A 24,232-nucleotide genomic window follows, 5' to 3' on the forward strand; every position below is an offset into this window, starting at 1 on the left:
ACACTCGAGCTGCCATCAATACTTGCACTACAGTGCTTTATACGTAAAATGACCTCATGTGCTTGCACGCCATAGTAACTTTGACTGGCTATTATTTGGATTTTACACAAGTTCAGAGAGTTGAAACGCTGGTGTTTTACAAGGTACTGCGGTGAGACCGAGGATGCGATAATACCAACACTTCTATATTTACTGCCTGACACGAAATCAATGTTGTTTTCTAGATGTCAGGCTGCCTGCGTGCGTGCGTGCGTCCGCCTTGCAGCTGTATCAAGGTAATCGGTCCGTCTGTTTGCTGGGCTTGGTGAGTCAGGTGGTTGCCATGGTAACTCTCCTTGCTTACCTTGACCTCTGTGTGCAATTTGACTCTGCAACTTATCCCGGGAGCATGAATTCACTGTGTTCCCATTTCATTTCCTCACCGCAAGTTATTCATTCATCATTTTCCACTGTTATAGCTACACAGGAACACTAGAGTTTTAGACTACTGTGTACACACACAAGTTGTTGTAAATGTCACCAGATAAAAATAACTGTCTTGTGATCTACTTGTACTGTCACTACAAGGAAATCATATCTATCAAGGATAGAGGAGAGCGACAAAAAGTTTCTACTCCAGGCAAACGTTCCCTTCTTAGTCCAGCAAGAAATCATGGACGCTGGCCTGATACAAGCTGGCCTTTGTCCCGTCAGCCGCAGCCAGATTCTATTCAATTATAGATGATTCAGCTCTTCTCCCTTCCTCCAACTGCATTTTTGTGATCCCTCATTCTTCTTTCGTTCAGTCATTACTGCCCCTCCAAACACCTTCAGACGCAGCGTCCCTTTCTGCCGCTCTTCTCAATTTGTCATGCATGAAATCTTTTAATGGAGTTAACCAACGGGAGAATAATTGAGCAGCCAGATGGGGTTACTCCTGATCCCTCGTGATTCGGTATATGTTTAAAATAGAAACAAAGCCAAAGTTCATTGGCGTATTACTGCTCCATTTGGTTGTATTGGCCTGGGAGGCACAGACACCATCAGGTTCTTGAACCTGTTGTCCATCCTCCTTAAAATACAGTTTCATTTTTTTTGACATATTTAAAAAGCAGATTTCCTCTAGAAATGAAACTATAAACAATTGAACAATGGGATTTCAGATTTTGCTTATAGAATGAAATTAGTGTTATTGAACCCTTATTAGCAGTGCCTGTTCTCCGGGTGGTGTACGCACAAAACTCCTTTCAATGGTCACACAAAAAATATTCCATTGCTGCTTACTTATAACAACCATTTAAGTAAAGTGGAATGAGATGATCCACAACGCAGATGGTTTTGTTGTTCAAATAATGGGGGTGAATGAACCTTGTTTTGGTGCTCAAAGCATCTTGATATTCAAAAGAAAACAATGTCTGATTACTCACAAATCCGGTGTTGACAGTTTTCAAAATTGAATTTTCCTTTCAGAAGAAACTGGGCAGTGAGGTCTTTTGTGGATGCTTTCAGGTTTAGCAAATAAAACCCTTTCATCCGGGGATTTGTTGGTATGAACCAGAATCCCAAAATGCATTTTTTACAACCCACTAGGTTTCATTTCTCCGTATTCCCTTATTTGAGCTCCTACAGACATTTTGTCAGATCTTTTAAGATGACTTGTAGCTTTAAATTTCAATATAGTATATTTGAGAATATGGAGTTTCCATTTTCTAGCTGGCAAACTAATCAAGAAAACATTTAAGAAAGTACAGAAATAATTTACCTCTGGAGCTGCAATGTCAAGTGCAGGGTTGGCCAGTTCAAACCTCTCCTGAGATTTCTCTCTGGCCAGACGGGCCGCCTCCTTCACCTCCTTGAACTGCTCTGCAAACTGTGACAGCAGAATACAATGTTTGTTATTTATTAATTGGGGGGAAAGGGGCCTTGATAATCACATTTCTGTGCTCTCATGCTATCACTTTTTCCCCCCACAGCACCCACTCCATGTAAAATTGAATAATTAAAGTATTTTATTGTCGTCAAGGTGTGTGAGACAGACGTTTACCTGCTGCAGCTGCTGCTCTGTGGAAAAGCCCAGGCCATAAACTGTGTTGGCCCGACTGTCGGCCCACTGGCCAAACTTCTGGGATGTTTTGGTGAAGGTCATGTTGGGGGTGATGGTGCTGTTGATGATGGCCTGACACCACAGGGAGTAAAAGAATATTGGGAAAAATGGAATACTGTGAGAAATAATATTATCTTGCAAGGAAATAATAAAAGTTAATATGTGCGCGCACACACACACACACACACACACACACACACACACACACACAATATAGAGGTCAAGCCTGAAGTATAAAGGGGATACAGATAAAAGAAATATATATTGGAAAAATGTTTCCCTAAAGGGTAGTAAACCTCCATCTACTTGATGTCATGTTCTTTAAAACGCCGGTTGATAGAAAGGCAATTGTCAAGGACAAATTATTCCCAATATCAGTTTATTTATTTTGCCACATTCATTATGTATCTTATTTTTAATTTGCAAGCACTCGAGCAGGAAAATCTCTCAACATTTCGATGCGCAGCAGTACAGCAAAGAGGCTGCTGTGGCTTTGGGATTGAGGCTTTTTATCATTAGTATGAATGAATAAATAACCCTGCTACATTAATACCTCTAGCCACATTTAGATCATGTAGTTTATTAGACAAACCACTTTAGAGTCAATGCTGGAATGATTTACTTACAGTTTCTCAACATTTCTGCTCTTAAGAACCTACAATGAATAACTTGTTTTTTGTGTCTTAGCCTGAAACTAAATACCAATATATTTGATGTGAACATAGGACATTTATACGCATCCTTGTGTGTGTGCGTCTCCCACCTTCGTCCCACCGACGCTGATGATGCGGTAGACGCTGCGGCTGGCATCGTAGAAAAAGGACACTGTGACAGCGTGTTTGCTGGCCGGCAGCCAGTTGCGTTTCGTTGCCGGATCGATCTGAAAGACATGAGCTCTGGCGCTGAAGATGGGCTGCTCCCTTGAAAAAAGAAACACAACAGAACTTGATGTTTCAGTTGATTTAGGGACACATTCAATTATAAAAAGCTTGTGAACACACCCGGGCAGCCAAGTGGAGATTTGAAGCCTTATTTAAGTGGTTTGCAGACAAATAAATCTGTACATTTTGAAAGATACTTGCTTTAAAACTATATAATACTCATTTCAAAACAATAATATTTAAATAATTTTTAGTTATCATGATTGTATTCAGCAGTTGTGTTTTCTATTAGTTGGTGTCATCATGGTCTCATGAGCACCGACTGGCATTGAACTAGAATTAATCTGCCAGCTGTTGTCTTTACTATAAAAATAATGTGGTGCTTGTGTTGTGTCGTGCTGAAACGTGTCATTAACAGATGCAATAAAGTCCAAAGTAAGGGAGGCAAAACCCTTGCTGGGCTGAAACTGGTCGGCCTGCAGCCTTCCATTGGAGCTCGCCAATAAGAAAAGTCCAAAGCATTAAAGCTTAGCTAATCGTTTATCCGCAATCGTACTGTAAAGTCTTGGCTGGTCAAGAAAGACACAGGCAGTATCAATGAATCCTTACCGATACCCATCTAACCATTATCATCTTGTTAATCCATTTGAGTTTGAACCAATTAACCCCCCCCCCCCGCCCTTCCTCTGAATGTACAATGACAGATTAAGATTTACAGATATGCATACATGTCAGGGACCTTGGGGTCCTGGTGTAATGAAGCGGACAATTTGCTGTCTCTGAACACACACACACACACACACACACACACACACACACACACACACACACGACTGTGGATGGAGGCTCATGAGACAATGAGGGACTACGCGGGCACTTAGAGAAATCATGCAACATTACACAACTAATAGAGTTCGCACAACGTCAATGGGCCGTTCCCACTGCGCGTCAATTATAGACTGACATTACTGAGGATAAGGAGCGCGGAGAGGATTCTCTTCATTGTGTAAACAAGTCATGATAAGCATGTATATGGGGCAGCATTGTCCATGCAAAGCATTGTTCCCACTGGGTTTGGATGGAATTACTGTAAATTTGCATTTAAACAATGGTCAGTGTTTCAACACAGATTATTGAAGCTACAATTGACAATAGCCCACAGCAGCACTGCACAGGAAGACGATTGTGCGGACTGATGATAAAGATGTGGGTCAAAGACCACTGAACAACGTGGGAGTCACCGGAAAGAAGGCAAACATGTAGATCAGACTTGATTTTGTGATTCCTATTATTTGTATTAATGGTTACCTCTGATAACTACCCTAACAGTGTCTCACAGAAGTTAGATAAGCAATGCTTGGCTCTGCTGCCACATTAACTGTATTTCTATGATTTTTTGTTGAATCAAGAACAAATGGTTAACAAATAAATGGGAAAGTTTTGATGCTATATTCATTATTTTAATATATTCATTGTCATTTAAATATTGATTAGAAAGGTAGTAGTTACGCTTGTCTCATTATTTCTGACTGGTTGTATTTAGACCCGGTCTGACTTCGTAGTTCAATTTGATTAAAATGATGACCATGCAAACAGATTTGAATTCGTTCCCTTTGGGGTTTAATTTCGGACCCTTAAAATTATTTCCACCCCAAAAGCACTAATCTTGTGGCTGCAGCGTGTCAACCAGCACGATCAAGGCAACAAGCCAAAAAATCGCATTAAAAATTCTTTCAGGATTTTCATTTTATCATATCAGCTTTAAGATGATCATAATATGAGTGTAGAACTTGTGTTTTCTCCATCTGGCAGAGAGAGTAACTAACAAATAAGGGAGCCCACAGGCACAGATATACAGCTAGCTGGATGGTAGAGGCTGTGACAGAAAGGGGTGGCGGGGGTTGAGCGGGCACCGAAGCTTAAAGTTGCCACTCCGCTGGTGTAATTCAAAAACATTGACAGCTTCCCCTGACGCGCTTACTCAGCACTATGTGAATTTGCTTGGCAAGGGATTGAATGCAACAGACGTTTGTTTATATGTAAAAGTGCCGCACGCCATCTTTAATGAGGAACGACTGCTCATCCGCCTTCAGCCACCACGGCGCATGGCGCCGAAATTACCATCATCCATTTGGCCCGTCTTCACAGTGCTTTGCAAAAAGCCTGTTAAGATAATCAGCTCAGACAGGATGCATCACGCCAAAGTTTGACGATATGAGCAGATTAAAAATGGATAAATCCCTTCCGAGGTGAGGGTGAAGCCGCACAAGATGTGTCTAACGTACTGCTGAGCACGCAGGAGAGGAGTATGGTTGGATGTGGTGCTTTACACACACACACTGATCCAATTAACATGAAACGTGTGGTATTTAATCAAATCAGATGTTGTGAGAGTGAAACCCTGCACGGCTAAAAGGAGACAGCGGCTCAAAAGGCACAACTTGTGGAGCTTTTTACTCAAGCGGTCAAACAAACGTTGAGCCAACGTAAAAAACAAACTAACGATGATGATGAGAGCAAGATGTGATCTAAAGGGCTCGGATGGTGGCACAATGGCAATACCACCAACCAAATATGCTCAGTTTTAATGCAAGTTGTGCACTCCACATTTTGTCAAAATAAAAGGATCAATGGCTAATCAAACGCAGGTCATAGAACCAAAGAACTGATGATCTTAGCAACAAAAACAAAAAAAAACGAGGTCTGTAGAGCTACCCGAAAAATGTATTCAATCTTTCTTACGGCATCATTATCTGTAAAATATGCAACAGGATTTAAAACTAACATTTCCCTTAAAAAATATATATCAGACTACAGTAATAAATGAAAATGTTAGATTTTAAAAAGGTATTATGAGAGAATAGGCAAATAAAGCAGCAGAGTCTCCGCTGATGGCGGAAGTGTCTTTGATCCAATATCCGTCCCCTTAAAAAGCACACAGAAACGACAGACAATAGAGGGGAGACACACAGCCCCGAGGCCAACAGCTACACTCCGGCCTCATGATAAATTAATTTGCTTGAGGGATTAAAATGAATTCAGAGGTTCCATAAAGTGAGGAGTTGTTGGATCGAGCTGTACAAAGGAGAGTTCCCTGAAGGACGTTTGCTGAGCATGCAAACGTGTTTTCAGCATGACAACCGCTTCAATTAGATCATTTCTCTCTGGGAAACATTACAACTGCATTAAGGCCATCAAACATGCTTTACGACGGATAGACTGACATCACGGGGGCTCAGCGTTAAGGGAGCCGTTAGGGAGCAAGGTGGCGCTAACAGACTCCCTCTGAGCTACGAGGCCGCATTCACTGCACGCTCGGTTTCCAATTACTGCTCGGACTCTGATAACAGTTCATTACCTCCTCTGGAACATCAAATCACATCTCATGAATGCTATCTGACAGTGGTGCAGGAAAGACACAGACAGAGTTTGACTAAATCAAGACAATTAGCTGGAATCTCTTCCTGTAAAGGGTGACTGTGTCTATTTGGATTACTATACTGTTCAATTGAAAGGTAGGTTTTAATCCATGGTTCAAGTCAAGTTTAAAACATTAAGCTTAAAAGTGGAGTTTACCCAAATGAGTTAATGGGAAACACAACACACACATATACACACACACACACACACACACACACACACACACACATATATATATATATATATATATATATATATATATATCACGGTATACCGGTTCAAACGGTATGAATTTCCTCACATACTGGTGTTACGCCATAACAAGTTACTCTATAAAATCTGCCGCCTGCTGAAGAGCATCATTAGTCTTTATTATTTGGATGAGCTTTAAATTGTTAAAAAAAAAGGTTAAAATACTGTTTTGATCAAATTTAAAAAAATGTAGTGACTTATTTAGCGGCCGCTCGTGAGCATATGCACAGCTTATCTTGGTCCAAAGCCATCACTGTCTAACCCTTCTCACTGCTATTCTCACTGCTCCTCTTAAGCATCACCAGCCTGAGTCTCATCTGTGAAACAGAGGCTGCACCATGCCGTCTGGTCCTGCAGTCCAACCGAACTCATCGCTTCTGCAGTTGAGAAAATAGTCTTCAAGCGGCAAATAATGGAGCTCTGCAGGCTGTAAAATAGCCTGGGGATGGCTGAGCTATAAAACCTTGCCCAAAATCAAATGGTTGTACATAAAAGCTCAACGTTTACACTTGAAACAAATCCGGCAGGAGATCCGAAGAGGGGCGATATGTATATACGCATACATTTAAAATACAATATTGCCCATTTCTTTGTACTGGATGTGTGAAGAGAGCTGAATACAACATTGGAGGCGACTGCACAATAATTCCCATCAAAGTTGCTCAGCAAGGTTAACGACGAGGTATAAAAGTACACGGATCAACAGACGCTCTTTAGCAGTCAAGGGAGAAAGCTCAACGGTTTATCAGCTGCCAACAAGCCTTCATTCTTGGGCCCATTCAGGAAAATAATTCTGGTTTTGGCTATTAGGGCATTTTACAACTTTTAGGCCCTAATGATATATTTAATGGCCATTCTTGTGTTCGCCCTTGTAAATGCTTTAGTTTAAAAAAAAAAAAAAATGTTTGAAGTTACCAGATTTATTTTTCCCCCCAAGTCTATGGAAAGAAGTGTGCTTGGGCCTTACAGCATCATGTGATTGACTGTGAAATTTAAATTCAACTTTTATGTCAAAGTCAAATCTTCTTCAAAGCCTGACACTCATCCTTGTGGGAAAAAAAATGTATATTTATTTGAGTTAGGCTGCAGTTTATTTGAATAATTCACCTTTGTATGTTACATTGAACAACATATGTTGACCCAAAAGCCTTGAGACAAAAAAAATTGAATTCAGCCTAAACGAGCGCTTCAGCAGTGTGCTTCGCGGAGCATAATTTATCACCATCTGTGGAGTAAGAAACCAACCTGGAACTCCGCTGTGGCTCTACATCCTGCGGGGAATTCAGGTGACTACACTGACAGAAAAGCAGCCCCCCCCCTCTCTCGCTTCATTAAGGCAGTTCTCCGTGGAGTCTGTTACTTTTCAAAGCCGCTCTCATTCATGGGTCACCATTTTCTGACCTCAGAGTACATTCTCATTCCTGTGTGTCAGGTCCAGTCCGGCAACATGACACGTTACAAATACATACCAAAAATAGCCCAGCGAGGGCAAAAACTCAATCTGAAGCACTCTAAAGAGTTACCACATCTGCATAACAAGTCCCAACCCAGTCTCCAAAAAAAGCGTGAAATGGCTACGTTGGTCCACCGTGATAAACGTAGTCATGTTACGTTTTCCCCCAAAATAACGTTACTATGTTACGTTTCTTTTGGCCCATTCATTTACATTGCTTTGCAAATAGGTCACGTGACTATCAAGTTTCCCGTTAGTGAAAAGAAAAACATGGCGGACGGTCAGCATAATCTCCGTGAAAAACACAATATTTTAAGAAAGCATCAGCATTTGTATGCATTTCGATGGCATTTCTAGCGAGAAGTATGCGTTATTCTTTCATAATCTTCTATCAGAGACTGTAGAAGACCTTCCGTTTATTCGTTTCTGCGAAGATTTGAGTGTCCCTTTGGGAAAGCGTGGCTACGCAACGCCTTTAACGGCGCATTATTAAAAAAACACTTCCAGTGGGGGCGTTACCGTAAAGAAGCGTTCAGCCTTAAAGCCACTAATCGCCAAACAAAACAAACTCAAAGCACTCGAATCACATTATGACTTTTTAAACATAAATTCCGTTATTTTTATGAGTTTTCAATGAAAGAATGCATCATTTCCGGGGGTAGGCATGCCCGGGACATCCCGAATTATGGGCAATTTTGATTTGTCCAGCTTTTTGACAGCTCCAGTCCCGACTTCCAATCACAGCCTCCTAAATCAATGACGCGCCTAAAACTCTCGGTTCGAACATTACGTCTTGTTTACATGGGAAAGGGGGGCGGGGCTTCGCCCTCAGAGCGGAGCGTCATTTCTCGCTCCACACGTCTCCTCTTTTTACTGGCCAGGAAAACGGGCGATCTATCCCACGTGGGTCTGGCTCCAATCCATTGGCTCTGACGAATCCATAGAGAGGCGGGACTTATAATTTGCCCGGCAAACGGAGAGATTTGAGCTGCATTGCTTCCACTGTGCGTGAAGTGGCCGTGAGGCCTCCACTAAAGTCTCTCTCTATTGGTTCTGCTTTACTCAATAAAAGTAAAACCTTTACAGATATACTGTCCACACACTAGGCTAACATAATGGAGACTTCCAGGCTTCGTCCTTTATGTTTTATGGGGATAAAGCCCCTGTAAGTAGTTTTTTCCCAAGCAAATCTGAGTTTCTTCTTTTTTTGTGTGTCCCATACAAATATCAAAATATATATACTGATTTTCACATCCAAACACACTCACTTATGTTCCCTTTTATCATGACAACAAGAAATTTCAAGATAAACCTTTTGCTTTCATAAATCATACAGTTTTAGTGTGTAAATGCCCAGCAGTGTACGGTCCGGGGGCCCCTATCGGGCCACTTGTTAGATGGTTCGATTAGTCTATCACTACTATACTTTGATCTGACGACTAATTTGCACATCATGCTCGTACCGGCATGGCTTCGCCCTTCCCAGGCATAGTTCATCATCTTCCGGGGTCCTATAGCCAGTGTTGGGAAAGTTTACTTTCTACATTAACTAGTTCAAAGTTTAGTTTACAAATTTTAAAAAGGAACTAGTTCAGTTCATAATTAAAAATATTTGAACTAAGTTCACGGTTCCAAAAAATGAACTAGTTCAGTTCTTTTTTTCCATACGTTGCTGCGAGCTATTTTTTTTTTAAATTATTGCCACAGCCCAGAACCACAGACAGCAATTATTTTATCAGTTTTAACACTGAAGCGATGCATCAGATTTAATCTTCTTATCCAATTTGAATCCTTATCCAACCAGGGTTTACATTAGCATTGAGGGGACAGCATTTCCCTAATGATTCTTTGATGCTATGTTGCTGTCTATTCACTCCACACTAGCAGCAGTTGCAGAGTTTACCCCTACACTACATTCTCAAACACATGCTGCTTAAATGGTCTTTTTTAAATAAGGAATTATTAAAAGAAAAACAGGACAGTAATCATTAAGGTGCAAATGTTTGCAAAGAAAGGTCAGATTCCTCCCATCCTCACCGACCTTGTCAGTAACTTCATAAACTCTTTAAAATTATTATACGCCGCCTCTTTGCTACACTTATTAATGCGCGTTTATGGTGTGTTTTCTATAGAAATCTGGTACCCCATTGAACGATGTTAAGCTGAACGAACGCGCCGTTCATAGACACCAGAATGAACGAGAACAGTGACGTTCATCGGGCATTAATACAGTACGTTCAGTTCACGTTCGCCCAAAATATCAACAAGTTTATGAACTATCGTTCAATGAACGCGTTCAGGCACAACACTGTCCCAAAAGGGCCGGGATCGCACCTCACCCAGCATGCCTCGGCCTTCACTTTTTTCACTACAGAGTTTTGTTGCACCCTGTGACTCCGGCGTTAGACTCCTTCGACTGAGTTTTAAGATGGGTTGGATGGGTTACTGACTAAAATTTATGCCCCCACCCCCTAACTGCCTCAGGGAAACTTGTAAATATAATAAGTCAAATAAGTCAAACAAGCAAGTTGTATCTGGTTTAACCCTTTTATTCCTGTAGGCGTTTTTTAGGTCTCATGCTGGAAATTGCATTTACACACTAAAACTAGGATAACGCATGTCTGATGATAGTGACAGTGAGTCTGTCGATCAAGATGAGGATGGAGACATAGTAGAGGTTGAAAATCCTCCTTGTTGAACACCCCACAATACATTCTGTGCTCCCTCTGGCATAACATTTCTAATGATATCATGTCCCCCCCTTCAGTATTTTAAGACATTCTTCAGGTTATTGTAGGCCAGTTGAATGTGTATGCCATAAAATTTGACACAAACAAGCCCTTTAAGTTTACATGTTTTGTATGTGGATTTTGTACATACAGTGTTGGTCATTTAATTTCTTTGTTTAATATTTTTGAATTTATGTTTGAATCCATTTGTGGTTAATGTGCTCAAAATGCACTACTTTCTTAATGCTTACATTGCTTGTTTGACTTATTATATTTACAAGTTACCCTGAGGCAACAGACCTAAATCAAGTTAGGGGGTGGGGGCATATATTTTAGTCGGTAACCCATCAAACCCATCTAACAAGTGGCCCGATAGGGGCCCTCGGACCGTACACTGCTGGGCATTTACACACTAAAACTGTATGATTTATGAAAGCAAAAGGTTTATCTTGAAATTTCTTGTTGTCATGATAAAAGGGAACATAAGTGAGTGTGTTTGGATGTGAAAATCAGTATATATATTTTGATATTTGTATGGGACACACAAAAAAAGAAGAAACTCAGATTTGCTTGGGAAAAAACTACTTACAGGGGCTTTATCCCCATAAAACATAAAGGACGAAGCCTGGAAGTCTCCATTATGTTAGCCTAGTGTGTGGACAGTATATCTGTAAAGGTTTTACTTTTATTGAGTAAAGCAGAACAAATAGAGAGAGACTTTAGTGGAGGTCTCACGGCCACTTCACGCACAGTGGAAGCAATGCAGCTCAAATCTCTCCGTTTGCCGGGCAAATTATAAGTCCCGCCTCTCTATGGATTCGTCAGAGCCAATGGAATGGAGCCAGACCCACTTGGGATAGATCGCCCGTTTTCCTGGCCAGTAAAAAGAGGAGACGTGTGGAGCGAGAAATGACGCTCCGCTCTGAGGGCGAAGCCCCGCCCCCCTTTCCCATGTAAACAAGACGTAATGTTCGAACCGAGAGTTTTAGGCGCGTCATTGATTTAGGAGGCTGTGATTGGAAGTCGGGACTGGAGCTGTCAAAAAGCTGGACAAATCAAAATTGCCCATAATTCGGGATGTCCCGGGCATGCCTACCCCCGGAAATGATGCATTCTTTCATTGAAAACTCATAAAAATAACGGAATTTATGTTTAAAAAGTCATAATGTGATTCGAGTGCTTTGAGTTTGTTTTGTTTGGCGATTAGTGGCTTTAAGGCTGAACGCTTCTTTACGGTAACGCCCCCACTGGAAGTGTTTTTTTAATAATGCGCCGTTAAAGGCGTTGCGTAGCCACGCTTTCCCAAAGGGACACTCAAATCTTCGCAGAAACGAATAAACGGAAGGTCTTCTACAGTCTGATAGAAGATTATGAAAGAATAACGCATACTTCTCGCTAGAAATGCCATCGAAATGCATACAAATGCTGATGCTTTCTTAAAATATTGTGTTTTTCACGGAGATTATGCTGACCGTCCGCCATGTTTTTCTTTTCACTAACGGGAAACTTGATAGTCACGTGACCTATTTGCAAAGCAATGTAAATGAATGGGCCAAAAGAAACGTAACATAGTAACGTTATTTTGGGGGAAAACGTAACATGACTAAGTTTATCACGGTGGACCAACGTAGCCATTTCACGCTTTTTTTGGAGACTGGGTTGCAAGTCCCGCCCAAAATGAACACTGCCAAAGTTATCACACTAGTTTTATGAAAGTGTAAAACAAGGATTATGGTTGGACTTTTTCTAGAAGATGTCGACCACCTTAACAAATAACGCATGGGAAAATGCCAGAAAGGGAATGGTTGTTATGTACGTTTGGCACAAACACAACAACTATCTGAAGGGCAACTCTTGTGACTGATAATGTACTGCCTGTGTCACAGTAAGAAGGTGACACATAGCGAGTCAGTAAGTGTTCTATGAATAGGTCAGGGGGGAAAAAAACGAGATGATCTCTCATCTGGATCCTGCAGCAGCACTGTAGTCAGAGAGAGAGAGAGAGATCTGAGATGGTTACTCGTGCAATTGCAGCAATTAAGAAGCCCCCCCTCAGAGCAGCTGGCTTCTCCTTGACCAGTGTGGGGGGGGGGGGGGGCTTTAATGGAGTTGTTGCTGATTAAGCAATAATGTGTCCCCTCTAAACCAAAATGTTGTGCACCTCAGTGCCCTTGTCCCTCTTATTGAAACTAGGGCTGAGCCAAAATATGCCGATGCTTGGCCTTGTGCTGAAGAACCTCTCATACAAACAATCCACACTATGCGAAGTGGCAGCGGGACTACATCAGCAGCGATGAACTGCTTCACACATCCGGTCTCAGGCACTGGGGAAACATTGCTGAAATACACCCGGGTTGATGGGAAAAACTGTTTAAGTACAATGCGCTGATAAGGCCTCTCCTTCACTCACTTAACTGTACAGGAGAGCGAGGTAGCGGTGCTTCTACTTGTGCTTCAGAAGATATTGTAAGCCATTAGTGCATGTAAGCCAACATTAGCACACGTTGCTGGGTACTTTGCAAACCAGTTTTTAGTCACACAATTGAAATATTATTTCAAATGATCCAGCTCCGGGATTGAGAGTTCAACATCAAGACCCACAGCTGACTGATAGCAGTAAGAGTGCCAACAGTCCAAACAGGCCAACAGTGTACAACATGCAGATACAGAAGTGAGAGACATACAGGGATGTGATGGGTGCCTTATGATCAGAGGCAGAAAAATAAAGTTTGATGGAGGGATGGGCGGATTGATCCCCAAAGAATCAACAGTACAAGGTGCTGATTGAAATTAAAACAATTCAATGTTTTTTTTCCCCAGCCAAATATTGTCTGTATTTCACACAAAGTCATAAATGATGAATAAATACTCAATGCTGGCAGTAAAGCCGCTTTTGTAAGGTACCAACCGGAGTCCTTTAATGTTCAGTATCGTTTGAGGAGAGCAAAACTAAACTGGAGTTTAAATCGCCCATCCCCAGCATACAGAGCCACAACAGAAGAGACAACGTGCATTTTTGTACCTCTCTCGATGTACCGGGAACATTTTACAGCTGACAGGAAACTCCTCTGCAGCACAACGAGGGAAAGAGGATAAAAGTTACATAGAGAAATATACCTGTTCATTTAGTGAAGTCCTCGTGTAGAGAGTTCTGATCCAGAGTGTCAACGCAATAATGGTGCAGTGCAGCCTCCCCTCAACCAGACTAAGGTTAGAAACTACAAGTCAAGGTCAGTCAAATGAGTCAGTGAATAATCGAGAGAAAATAACCTGAATCAGACGCTAAACAAATAAAAACATAGAAAGGATGTGAACAGCTCATATGACGGGTTGAGTGCAGAGGCTCCTTAAACATGGAGATGAAAGCTTTTAAAAATAAGTTATATTTTAATCACAAATGTGGTTGAAACCTCTGGTAAATCAATTGCTGCACTGAATAAAAGGAAGTTGTCAGAGGCCAGTAACAGAAAAAAAAAATGAAAATCCTCTTTTAATTTAAGACTGTCCTTAAACTTACATATTCGTTTTTTTACAGCAGTCGTGGGCCCAGAGACACGGTGAACTACTCGCTCAACGATGGACAGCGCGAGAGCACAGCTGCTCCCAATCATTATGTTTGTCAACCAAGAGTGGCTGTTAATCAAGAGTCTCCTCCAGGCGCTCGCTTCCTGGTGCACGCCGTGTCTGCCGGTCATGACCGGTGCAGGTTCCTGTCTGAGAGCAAACCCAGAATGTCCTCATAAAAAATAAAAATAAAAGTCTGAACACTGGACTGCACGTGTTACGGAGCAAGCTGTGCCAGTCTGGCGCAGATCTATACGATCTGCCAATACCAAGTGGTCTGCGCCATCTCCATAAAGGGTTTATCTGGGTCAACAGATTGAAGCTGAGTAAACATAAAATCATTGACCTCGTGTTGAAGTTAGAGGTCGCTCTGAAACGCCGTGCTTAGTGCAAAGAAACGTTGTCGACACACAGTCCATCTTAAAATACCACAGTCTCCGTAGATCTGGAAATAGACAAGCGATATTCCCCGTAACCTTGAACGGTGTGGCCAAGTAGTCATGGGTTTAAGACCACAAAATCCACCCCAGGCACTGTGTTGCCAGTCGAATGCAATGTCGAGGTAATGGAATGCGTTTGTAAACCGGACTTGTTTTGTGACCATTAGTTTCTCTTTTGAGGAGGAGTAGTAGGCTCAGCTCTTAAGGTAGTTTGAAGGACACACAGTCACGGCCTTTTGAGTAATCCAGGAACAGATTTATAAACAGGTACATTATGCTGCGGCACTGCACAGTTTCAATGTTCTGAAAAAAATGTAATACCTCTGTGTCAGCAAATACACCATGAACAGACGGATAAACAGAACTCCACAGGCAATGACGGCATTGGTATGCTTACCGCGGAGTATTTTATACTATTCACATTCAGTCATTTGAGTAGCACCTGAACTAAAGAGTCGTGGTCCCACCATGAGGGGCAGGCTGACAGCATGGGTGGTGATGTGAGGAGAGTTCAGGTTCGTGTGAACCAAAGAAGGCCTGCATGTATAATTCAATAAAACACACACACGGCCAATGAGCCAGAGCCCAGCAGACCCAGAATCCCATGCACAGCCATCGACCTGGAAGTGGTCCATGTGATTTTTAACAAGTTGTCAGCCAAAGTTAAATGTGATGCGGCCACGATTGTCCAGCATGTAACATTTCGCCGGGTCACACAGGTCATTTTGGTATAAAAACATCCGACGTTGCTTTCGCACTAGCAGCTTTCTCAATGTACAAAGGAAACAACGCCGTTTCACAGCGTCAGTAATATTCTGATCGTTTGGCTTTAAAAAGAAGAAAAATCGGCTTTTAACCGGAAAAGGGCGTCACAAGCTCAGAAGTCACAACAACGTTCACTTTTAAAGCAGTTCACCATTTAAACAAATCACTTCCAGACAGCTGTAGTGTGCGATCTGAACCGTTCAGAGACAACAGTGTAACTTACCCCATGCTCCGAGGATCTGGATGCTTTTTTAGGACTGATTCCACTCACCACCACTTTGTCTTTTTCTCTTTGATTTCCAAACCGATTCGCTTTCCCCCCCACCCCCCCGAAATCCTAGCCGCAACTTACATCTCCGAAAAAAACGGACAAATCACTTCCGACTCCAGACTTCCCTTTTTTCCCCTCCAAGTGTACTCCTCTCTTCTCAAGTAGCTTATACTACAGGCTGCCTGCCTTTCTTTGTCCGCGGGGTTCCACGCCGAAAATCACCGCCGATGTGTCGTCCCGATGCGTAATTACGCACCGCGAATCGGTTGGCTCGGTGCTGCAGGCCGGGCAGACGAAGGAATGTCGATGAAAGTCGGGCGGCAGAGAGCTTTTGGCTCAAACCTCGTCCAGGACTTGTGTTGTGCTCCCTTCCCGCCTGTGTGCCAGATCACGCTGGGATCCCATTCAACTCTCGGTGGGACCGTCGAGCCTCTTAAGCGCCATCTGATGGCAATAAGTAAACCACGAACGAACCCACCCCCCCCATCCCCAAAGCCCTCATACACACCCCACTCACATACCCGAATGTAAAATAGTAAATAATGTGGAAATATTTATGAGGTGCAGCGTGTTACAAGCCTGACGCATGTGAATGGATTCGTGGAAGAACAGAGGCCAAATCGTTGTTCACGTGTTGGGGTTGAGACCGCGGCCTGTCGGCTGGCTCCTCCCCAACCGGACGGCCAATTAGTGGCCGCCCTTAAAAAGCACCTGCCGTCATGGGCTCAGTCCTCTTTGGTCCTGTGCCGTGCATTTAGGTTTGTGAGCATGTCGTGTTGGTAGCTGCTTATATTGGGAAATTGTATGTGTTAAATTCTGTATACTGACACAAAGGCTATGTGTCTATGCCGCCCCCCCCACACACACACACACTCTTTGTGCTGCCACTTCATATTTTGTAATCTCGTGTTCGGTTTACTTTCTGCTGTTTTCCTCAGTTGTTGTTGTGTTGAGTCAGCTTGGCTGGTTTTTATAGTGACTTGTGCTTACCTCAGTTTTGTTTCTTTTAATAAAACCTTTTTTCTTCATTCCAAACATGTCTCTGCCAAATACACAGTGACTTCTTTGCCTGCCTTGTATTTATTTAAATCTGTATTTCTTGGAGTAAGTCCCTAGGTGGCGTTGTTGGTTTCTCCCCTAAAGCCCTGCCACATTTACATTAAAAGGCAGAGCAAATAATGCACCAACTGGCTGTGTTAATCGCAAGATAAATCCGATCCTATTCTATAAACATAGAGGTGCATCGTGCATTTCTTCTCCTCAAAACATCATACAGAATACCAAAAAAAAGAGCTTTCGCTTCCATCCAAAGTCCATTTGGGAATCTAATTGGAGCACAACTTTGGGAAATGTCCCTGCAGCCTTAATTGACTAAATTGGCGAACGTGCAACACTTCCTTCTTGTTAAAACACAATTTTCCCTTAAACGGTTAAAGCACAGCAGCTTCACGGTTAGAAAGAGCTGCACTTCACCTCATTAATTCATGCAGGCCTGAGTTTGAAGTCACCCCTGATTTAAAATAAACTATTTATTGCATGTGCACAGGGTTGAACATGAGAGAGCAGAGCATTAAATGTAGTGGAAGAGCGAGGGGGGGGCTGCTCCTGTGCACTAACCGTTCTGCTCAGTGGCCTGTTACAACGATGCAGCTGACTGCTGTGTTGCAGGGAGGCAGCAGGGAACATCAGATCTCTAGCGCACATGAAAACAACCCTCATGCTCATTTAGAGACCTGTTTTCTGGACCGTCAGGGCGGGACGGAGCTCAACCTCCTGGACCTCGGCCTTTCACACAAAGGGTATTAATCACCTCTGGCAGCCTTGTGTGCACACGCATGGGTCTCGTTGGAGAAACTGCCCTTTCTCCTGTTTTGACTTCCCAGTGCTCACTGTTGCATGTTGGAAAGTCCCACCAGCTATGGTGACCACGGCAACATCTATGCTGCAAGAACCGTCTGGACAAAGAATCAAATCTTATGAGGAAGTTAACAAACCTGCTGTGTAATTAGTCAAGAAAAAAAAAGGTGTGAGCGCAATTCTCTGGAGTTGATCCTAAATGTCAGACCAATTTGTTCAAAACCGCTTCATGAAAATCAGAGGGTACTTCCAGCCTAATTATTTCAGATCACTGAGCAACAGATCAGTGATAGCTGCAGGAAAGAACAGATGGTCAGTAAAAAAGTAATAGTGCAAACGTAAACATTACATCCCATAATCATGGCGATAGTCACCATGGCCACCTCTTGATAATTGCTGGATAAGGATTATTGACATGCTTGGGATTTTACAAAGAAAACGTGGCTGTATCCTAACAGGAATAGTTCAATAATATGAAACAAAATAGGATTTTCATATTATTGGCTGTTACATTGTGCATTTGTTTCTTTATCATGTGGGAAATTACACCATTAAAAAAAGCATTGCAACGTCAAACTACCCTGTCTTGTGGAAAGAGAAGTGTTTTAATTGATCTGAAAGATCATCAAGCTCTGAGTAATGAGACTTTCTCTATCCACTGACTGAGTTACCTTGTAAAAAAAAAATCTACCATCAGTTCAGTAGGTTAATGCACATGGGTGTAACATAATACTAAATAATACAATTGTTTTTGCTTTCCCTCAGATACTTTCCTAATCCCAAATGACAATTCATTTTGAATAGGGGAATGGTGGCGCATGGACTAGTGTGATGCAGGTTCAAATCCCGGCTGCTCCATGTGCCATGTTGAAGTGTCCCTGAGCAAGACACCCAAACCCCCAATTGCTCCCCAGGTAAAATGTAAGCCATGGATAAAAGCGTTAGCTAAATGACATGTAATTTAATGTAATGAATACTGAACCAAATATCTTATCTGACGTACAGGAGGAGATGCCTTAAATACTTTTTACGAAGGCCTATACATTTTGCCAGCATGTAAAATGTGACCTTGTTAAACATTAAAAGGAGATAATGTATTGAATAATGGTGGGGCCAGCATATCAAAATATAATTCTACATTCTATCAAAATGCTCGTTTCATCCATCATTTGACCAGCAGAGGGGGTTGCCGCGCATGCGCCAACTCGAGTCTGCCGCTATCTGGAGAAGAAGACAAATACATACGTCACAGTGTTACGTAATCACATTGCGACTGTAACACCGTGTAGCACACGAGGATGTTTTCCTATCCGTTAAAATAGATTATTTCAGCTAACGTTTTATGAAACACACGGAACCATTCATCTACCCCAGAGAACGAGATAAAAGTACGAATGGCGGACTTTGCGTCGCTAGGTCTCTCGGACTGGCTGGTGAAACAGTGTAAACAGCTGGGAATCAACAAACCCACCCCAGTCCAGGAAAACTGCATGCCTGCTATACTAGAAGGTAAGATATCACCAAGTTCGCATCTGTAATGTTAATATCTTCTGGACTACTTTTACGAGGGTCGAATCAGCAGTCTCGGGAAGTAATTCAGATCTCCCTTTGAAAAAGCTAGAATTGTAATGGTCAGATTTGATCATGCAAGACCACACTTCGGGTCAAGTTGTGTGACTTTAACTAGGAAAGCAACAATAAATGATCAGTTTGCTATTCGTGGACTTTTGGATGAGTCCCATGATGAGGAAAGCATTTTAATACTTTAGAGCAGATGAATGAAGGTGCTTTGGCCTCCAGGTCGGGACTGTATGGGCTGTGCTAAGACCGGAAGTGGGAAGACTGCAGCCTTTGTGCTTCCAGTGGTGCAGAAACTGTCGGAGGACCCATATGGCATCTTCTGCTTGGTGCTCACTCCTACCAGGTCAGTGCTGAACTGCTAGGAAAATAGCTTTATTTAATGCATCTTCTACCTATTCAATATTGTTTGTCAGGTTCTGTCATTTTCAGTCGTCTATTAAGATTAAATGTATTTGTGATCTAAAAGTAGTAAAGGACAGGTAAGCACAATGGACATGAACGAAACAATATTGATTCATCTTAAAATTCCATTGCATGTGATACCTCTAAACCTCAATTTGAGATGAATTGTATTTATGTTGTGCAGGGAGCTTGCCTATCAGATTGCAGAGCAGTTTCGAGTGTTGGGGAAGCCGCTGGGTTTGAGAGACTGCATCGTGGTTGGTGGAATGGGTAAATCTTCACTATGAGACTCTGCTTTAGAAGCCCCAGTGCTGCAATGCTGCTGCTGATATTGCTATAACAAAAACTGCAGGGAGTTGTTGTGAAATGGTATCTCTGTTTCTCACAGACATGGTGGGTCAGGCCCTGGAGCTGTCCAACCAACCGCACGTAGTCGTGGCGACGCCCGGGCGGCTGGCTGATCACATCCGCAGTTCCAACACCGTCCGCATGAACAAGATCCAGTTTCTGGTCAGTTCAGGGAGGATGACTTTCCACATTTAACAGGACATTTTTCTGATGCTGCGTCTCTCTCTCTCTCACTGTCACTTTTTTATTGGAGGGTGGTGAAGCCGCGACCTCCTATCGCCTACCAGCTTGGGAACCCCTTTGTTAGGAATACCTAGATATAAATACATTGTTCTTAAAAATGGTCTGCAAGAAAATGTTTTTATTTCTCATGCACTGTATGATACTGAGTTTTTTAAATTTTTAAACCCAATGAAATCTCTTTTATTGCGGTCATTTAAACAATATATTGTGCTAAAATCAGTACTTTAAATGATAAACTAATATTCCCTTTCACGTTTTTTGTGGGTTTAACAGATATTGGATGAGGCGGACCGTCTGTTGGAACAGGGTTGTGCTGACTTCACCAAAGACCTGGAGACAATTCTGAATTCTTTACCGGCTAAACGGCAGACGCTCCTGTTCAGCGCCACGCTCACTGACACCCTGCACGAGCTGAAGAACATTGCCATGAACAAACCATTCTTATGGGAGAGCACGTCAGAGTGAGTATGCTGCTGCCATTAGTGTATATGTAATATCAGGAAAGTTCATGTTGCAGGTCTCATTTTGAGCTGTCTGTTTAATCGTTTGTATATTCAGTGTATTTGTTGGGGTCAACCTATTTATTTCAGGTCCCTTTATTAAGAATTGATGCGTTCTTTTGCCACATTTCAAATAAATATATTTTTTCATAAAAATCTTGCATGACATTTATAAAACAGGAGCACTGGCCTGGATAACTGTTCGCCTGTCATCTGATCTGAGGTGAAGCCAGTCTCTCGCACAAATGCCTCTGGATGTCAGGCACAGTTGTGCAAATAATGGGAATTAAGTGTGGTTGAATGAGCGTCCTTCTGGGTTTACCAACGCTCAGACCATTTGCAGGGTTCAGACATCCAGAATGGAGCTACAAACTCACGGAGGTGTATTCATTTCTAAAGGATAATGTAATAATTGTGACAGCCAACTTAATGTGGGGCAGAACAAAACAAAATCCCAGGTTCATTTCATTGTCCTCACCTTTTGATGTGAAAAATGACAGTTGCATCTGACTTTCTCTTGCCGATCCTGTTGAGCAGATTTCCACTTCTTAATTGAATTGACACCGGGGTTGAGTCACTAGTGGGGGGGGGGGGGTCGGGGGGTGGGGGGGGGTTGAGTCGAGTCACTACCAGCTACCAACACCTCCGACCTCTTTGGCAACGGAAAATCCATCCATCTATAGGTGACATTGAAATATTGCTGTTAACAGGACACGGACAGTGGACGAGCTGGACCAGAGGTACATCCTCACACCGGAGAAGGTGAAGGACGCCTACCTGGTCCACCTGATCCAGAAGTTTACTGACGAGCATGATGACTGGTCCATCATGATCTTCACCAAGACATGCAAGTAAGAAGCCCAGGGGTTAATAAAGGAAAATATGTTATCAACAGCATTCAGGTGGATACATATGTACTTTTCATTCTCTGTGCATATAGATGTTTTTTTTTGTGGTTCACATTGCAAATTGCAAAGATTTGTCTCTTTCACAGGGACTGCCAAGTCCTCACCATGATGCTACGGGAGTTTCAGTTTCATGCCATCTCCCTGCACTCCATGATGAAACAGGTGAGACTGGTGTAACTTACTGACCCGAGCACTAAAATAGCCTGATCTCAGGGAAAAGGGGGAGGGGGGGGTTACTAACCACTGTGCAGTAGGACTCTTTTAGCTTTACAATGGTCCATGTATCAGAGCAGCTGTATCCGAATTTGCTGTGAGAGAACAATTGAGCAAAAATGTCCTCCGACCTGGTGATGTTCTTTACGTCCCGCCTCCACAAGCTGCAGAAATCATATTCGTCTCTTGCAAGGGACAGAAACGACGTGGCGATGATAGAAAGGATTAAAGCAGGTAAATCAGTCCTGCAGAATGAACGTTGGCTTTTTATTTTCCTTCCCCAGAAACAACGATTTGCCAACCTCGCCAAGTTCAAAGCCAGTGTCTTCAAAATCCTGGTCGCGACTGACGTGGCTTCCAGGTGAGACGCTCCGCCAAACTGCGTCTTGCAGATGGAGACAGTCTTCATTTTTACAACTTTTTGGGAGTTTTATCAGCTGTTTGTGTCTCCAGCTGTCCCATTGTGTCAGAGGTAGACCGTCAACTCTTTCTTTTGATCTTTTAGAGGTTTGGATATTCCAACTGTCCAGGTGGTCATCAACCACAACACCCCAGGACTCCCCAAGACCTACATCCACAGAGTCGGACGAACAGCAAGAGCCGGTAACATTTGGTCCACTAATCGTGTGGGCGTACTTGCTCTGCATCATGTCACATCAAACGCAGCTTTGAAATGACACGGTTTTCTCTCCTGCAGGGAGGAATGGCGTGTCCATCACACTGGTGACGCAGTACGACATCAACTTGGTCCACTCCATCGAAGGACACACTCGTAAGTCGCCTGGGTGTAAAGACTCAATTCAAACGTGCTCAACCAGACTTTTATTTTTCACTGCCAGCTGGTGTTTATTTTTATCTTCCGGAAATGAATCAATCGAGAGATTGTTGGCAGGTGGAAGATTACGTAGACTTTACACTCATGTGAACACGTTTACTCCCAAACATTGCTATTAGCTCCTTATATGTTCATTACAAAACTAAAAATAACTGCCCTGGACCAGATCCCAGGGGTTTTAGAGAGGGATGTGACTCACTGTCATCAGGTGTGTTGTTTCGACAGAGATGAAGCTGAAGGAATATCCTGTGGTGGAGAAAGAAGTCTTGAAGATCCTCACCCAGGTCAACGTGACCCGACGGCAGTGTGAAATAGTACGAACGTGCCCCTGTTCATTCAGTCGCTTCTTGGGATTTTAGTGCACCAGTTAGTTGAATAGGTCCAGATTGGTCAGAACCACTGTAGCGACAATTTACCATCTTGTCACTAGTAGGTGTTTTGTAGGGCTATCTGACGCGTGGTTCCAAACACATCCAGTTCCAGTCCAATACTGCATTTTATCTTCTTTATTTTTGCTCAGTTCTGATGCTCAAACATATTACAATCCATAGTTCTGATCCACCATGATTCTTGATCCTCACCCTTGATCCTCACGGTCAAAAACTGTTTGCTTCCCCAACATCTGGCTTCCCTTGCTCTCTGATTATCTATATACACCTTAAACCCATACTCCACCCAGTGTTCTCCAGTGGAACTACAACAGCCAAAGAGAGAGCATAATGGCTCTTACAACCACAAAACGCCTGTTAACATGCGAGGTGTTAAACTCTTTGCTTTTGTATTGTAGAAACTTGAGTCAACGGATTTTGATGAGAAAAAGGAAATCAACAAGAGGAAACAGCTGATCTTGGAGGGGAAGGTAAGTTTAATTTAAGAGCCGAGCAGTTCCCTGTGTTTTATCAGCCCTTTCAATGTGTGAACACTACAAAACATCAAGCTGATTATTTTAGTCCTGTAATTTCCCAGAGATGTATTTATTGCAACCATGAATTAAAAAAGGTATATAAATGGTTCAAATGGAAAGTTTTAATACACTTCTCTGGCTAAAAAGCCTATGAGGGAACAGTGGTAAGCAGCACACCATGTGTACTAGGTAACTGGTATGTCAGATTATCAACTAACACAGGCTTTGATTCTTCACTTTATAGACCCATGAAAACAACCTGTTTAAGTGACTAAAATGGCATTAGAATCTGATTTGCAGCCAACCAATCACTTTATTTGTCATCCTTTTGCTCTCAGGATCCAGACCTGGAGGCAAGAAGGAAGGTTGAGCTGGAGAAGATCCGGGGCCAGAAGAAGAGGTTTAAACAGAAAATCCAGGAGAGCATTCAGAGACAAAAACATGGACAGAAGAAAAATAAACTAACGAAGAAGGCAGCAGACAAAACTGCCTGATGTTCCCTGTAACTTGTGTATATACGAAGTGTTATTACTGTACAATACCTGTCGAGTTTGCTTGTGTGAGCACCAGCAAATACATTTAA

The 24,232-nt window shown here is 42.5% G+C and overlaps 2 protein-coding genes across 2 annotated transcripts in view; one reads left to right on the plus strand and one right to left on the minus strand.

Moving 5' to 3' along the window:
• Window positions 1-16,340, minus strand: part of LOC119216507 (homer protein homolog 3) — a 30,030-nt gene extending 13,690 nt beyond the window's left edge. Inside the window, exons 1-5 of the mRNA XM_037469424.2 lie at window positions 15,811-16,340; window positions 13,841-13,886; window positions 2,847-3,003; window positions 2,024-2,155; window positions 1,742-1,849 (exon numbers count right to left, since the gene is read on the minus strand). Of these exons, the coding sequence (XP_037325321.1) occupies window positions 1,742-1,849; window positions 2,024-2,155; window positions 2,847-3,003; window positions 13,841-13,863 (420 nt within the window). The 5' untranslated portion in view covers window positions 13,864-13,886; window positions 15,811-16,340. The remainder of the gene's footprint in view (window positions 1-1,741; window positions 1,850-2,023; window positions 2,156-2,846; window positions 3,004-13,840; window positions 13,887-15,810) is intronic.
• Window positions 16,341-18,965: 2,625 nt separating this feature from the next.
• On the plus strand, window positions 18,966-24,151 carry ddx49 (DEAD (Asp-Glu-Ala-Asp) box polypeptide 49). Its single transcript, XM_037468930.2, has 13 exons — window positions 18,966-19,224; window positions 19,516-19,639; window positions 19,883-19,968; window positions 20,087-20,208; window positions 20,563-20,750; window positions 21,500-21,640; window positions 21,784-21,859; window positions 22,195-22,271; window positions 22,416-22,513; window positions 22,608-22,682; window positions 22,971-23,059; window positions 23,533-23,604; window positions 23,988-24,151. Exons 1-13 carry the CDS (start codon window positions 19,110-19,112, stop codon window positions 24,141-24,143), a joined length of 1,419 nt encoding a protein of 472 aa, XP_037324827.1. The 5' UTR covers window positions 18,966-19,109; the 3' UTR covers window positions 24,144-24,151.
• Window positions 24,152-24,232: the final 81 nt, after the last annotated feature.

Source organism: Pungitius pungitius, chromosome 7 (genome assembly GCF_949316345.1).
Source record: "Pungitius pungitius chromosome 7, fPunPun2.1, whole genome shotgun sequence".
Classification (NCBI taxonomy): Eukaryota; Metazoa; Chordata; class Actinopteri; order Perciformes; family Gasterosteidae; genus Pungitius; species Pungitius pungitius.

Bases quoted from the DNA above. Each gene is read 5' to 3' on its own strand.
- ddx49 (XM_037468930.2), top strand. From the start codon at position 19,110: ATGGCGGACTTTGCGTCGCTAGGTCTCTCGGACTGGCTGGTGAAACAG. The intron at 19,969-20,086 runs GTAAATCTTCAC...TGTTTCTCACAG, and splicing joins CATCGTGGTTGGTGGAATGG to ACATGGTGGGTCAGGCCCTG. The intron at 22,272-22,415 runs GTGAGACGCTCC...TTGATCTTTTAG, and splicing joins GCGACTGACGTGGCTTCCAG to AGGTTTGGATATTCCAACTG.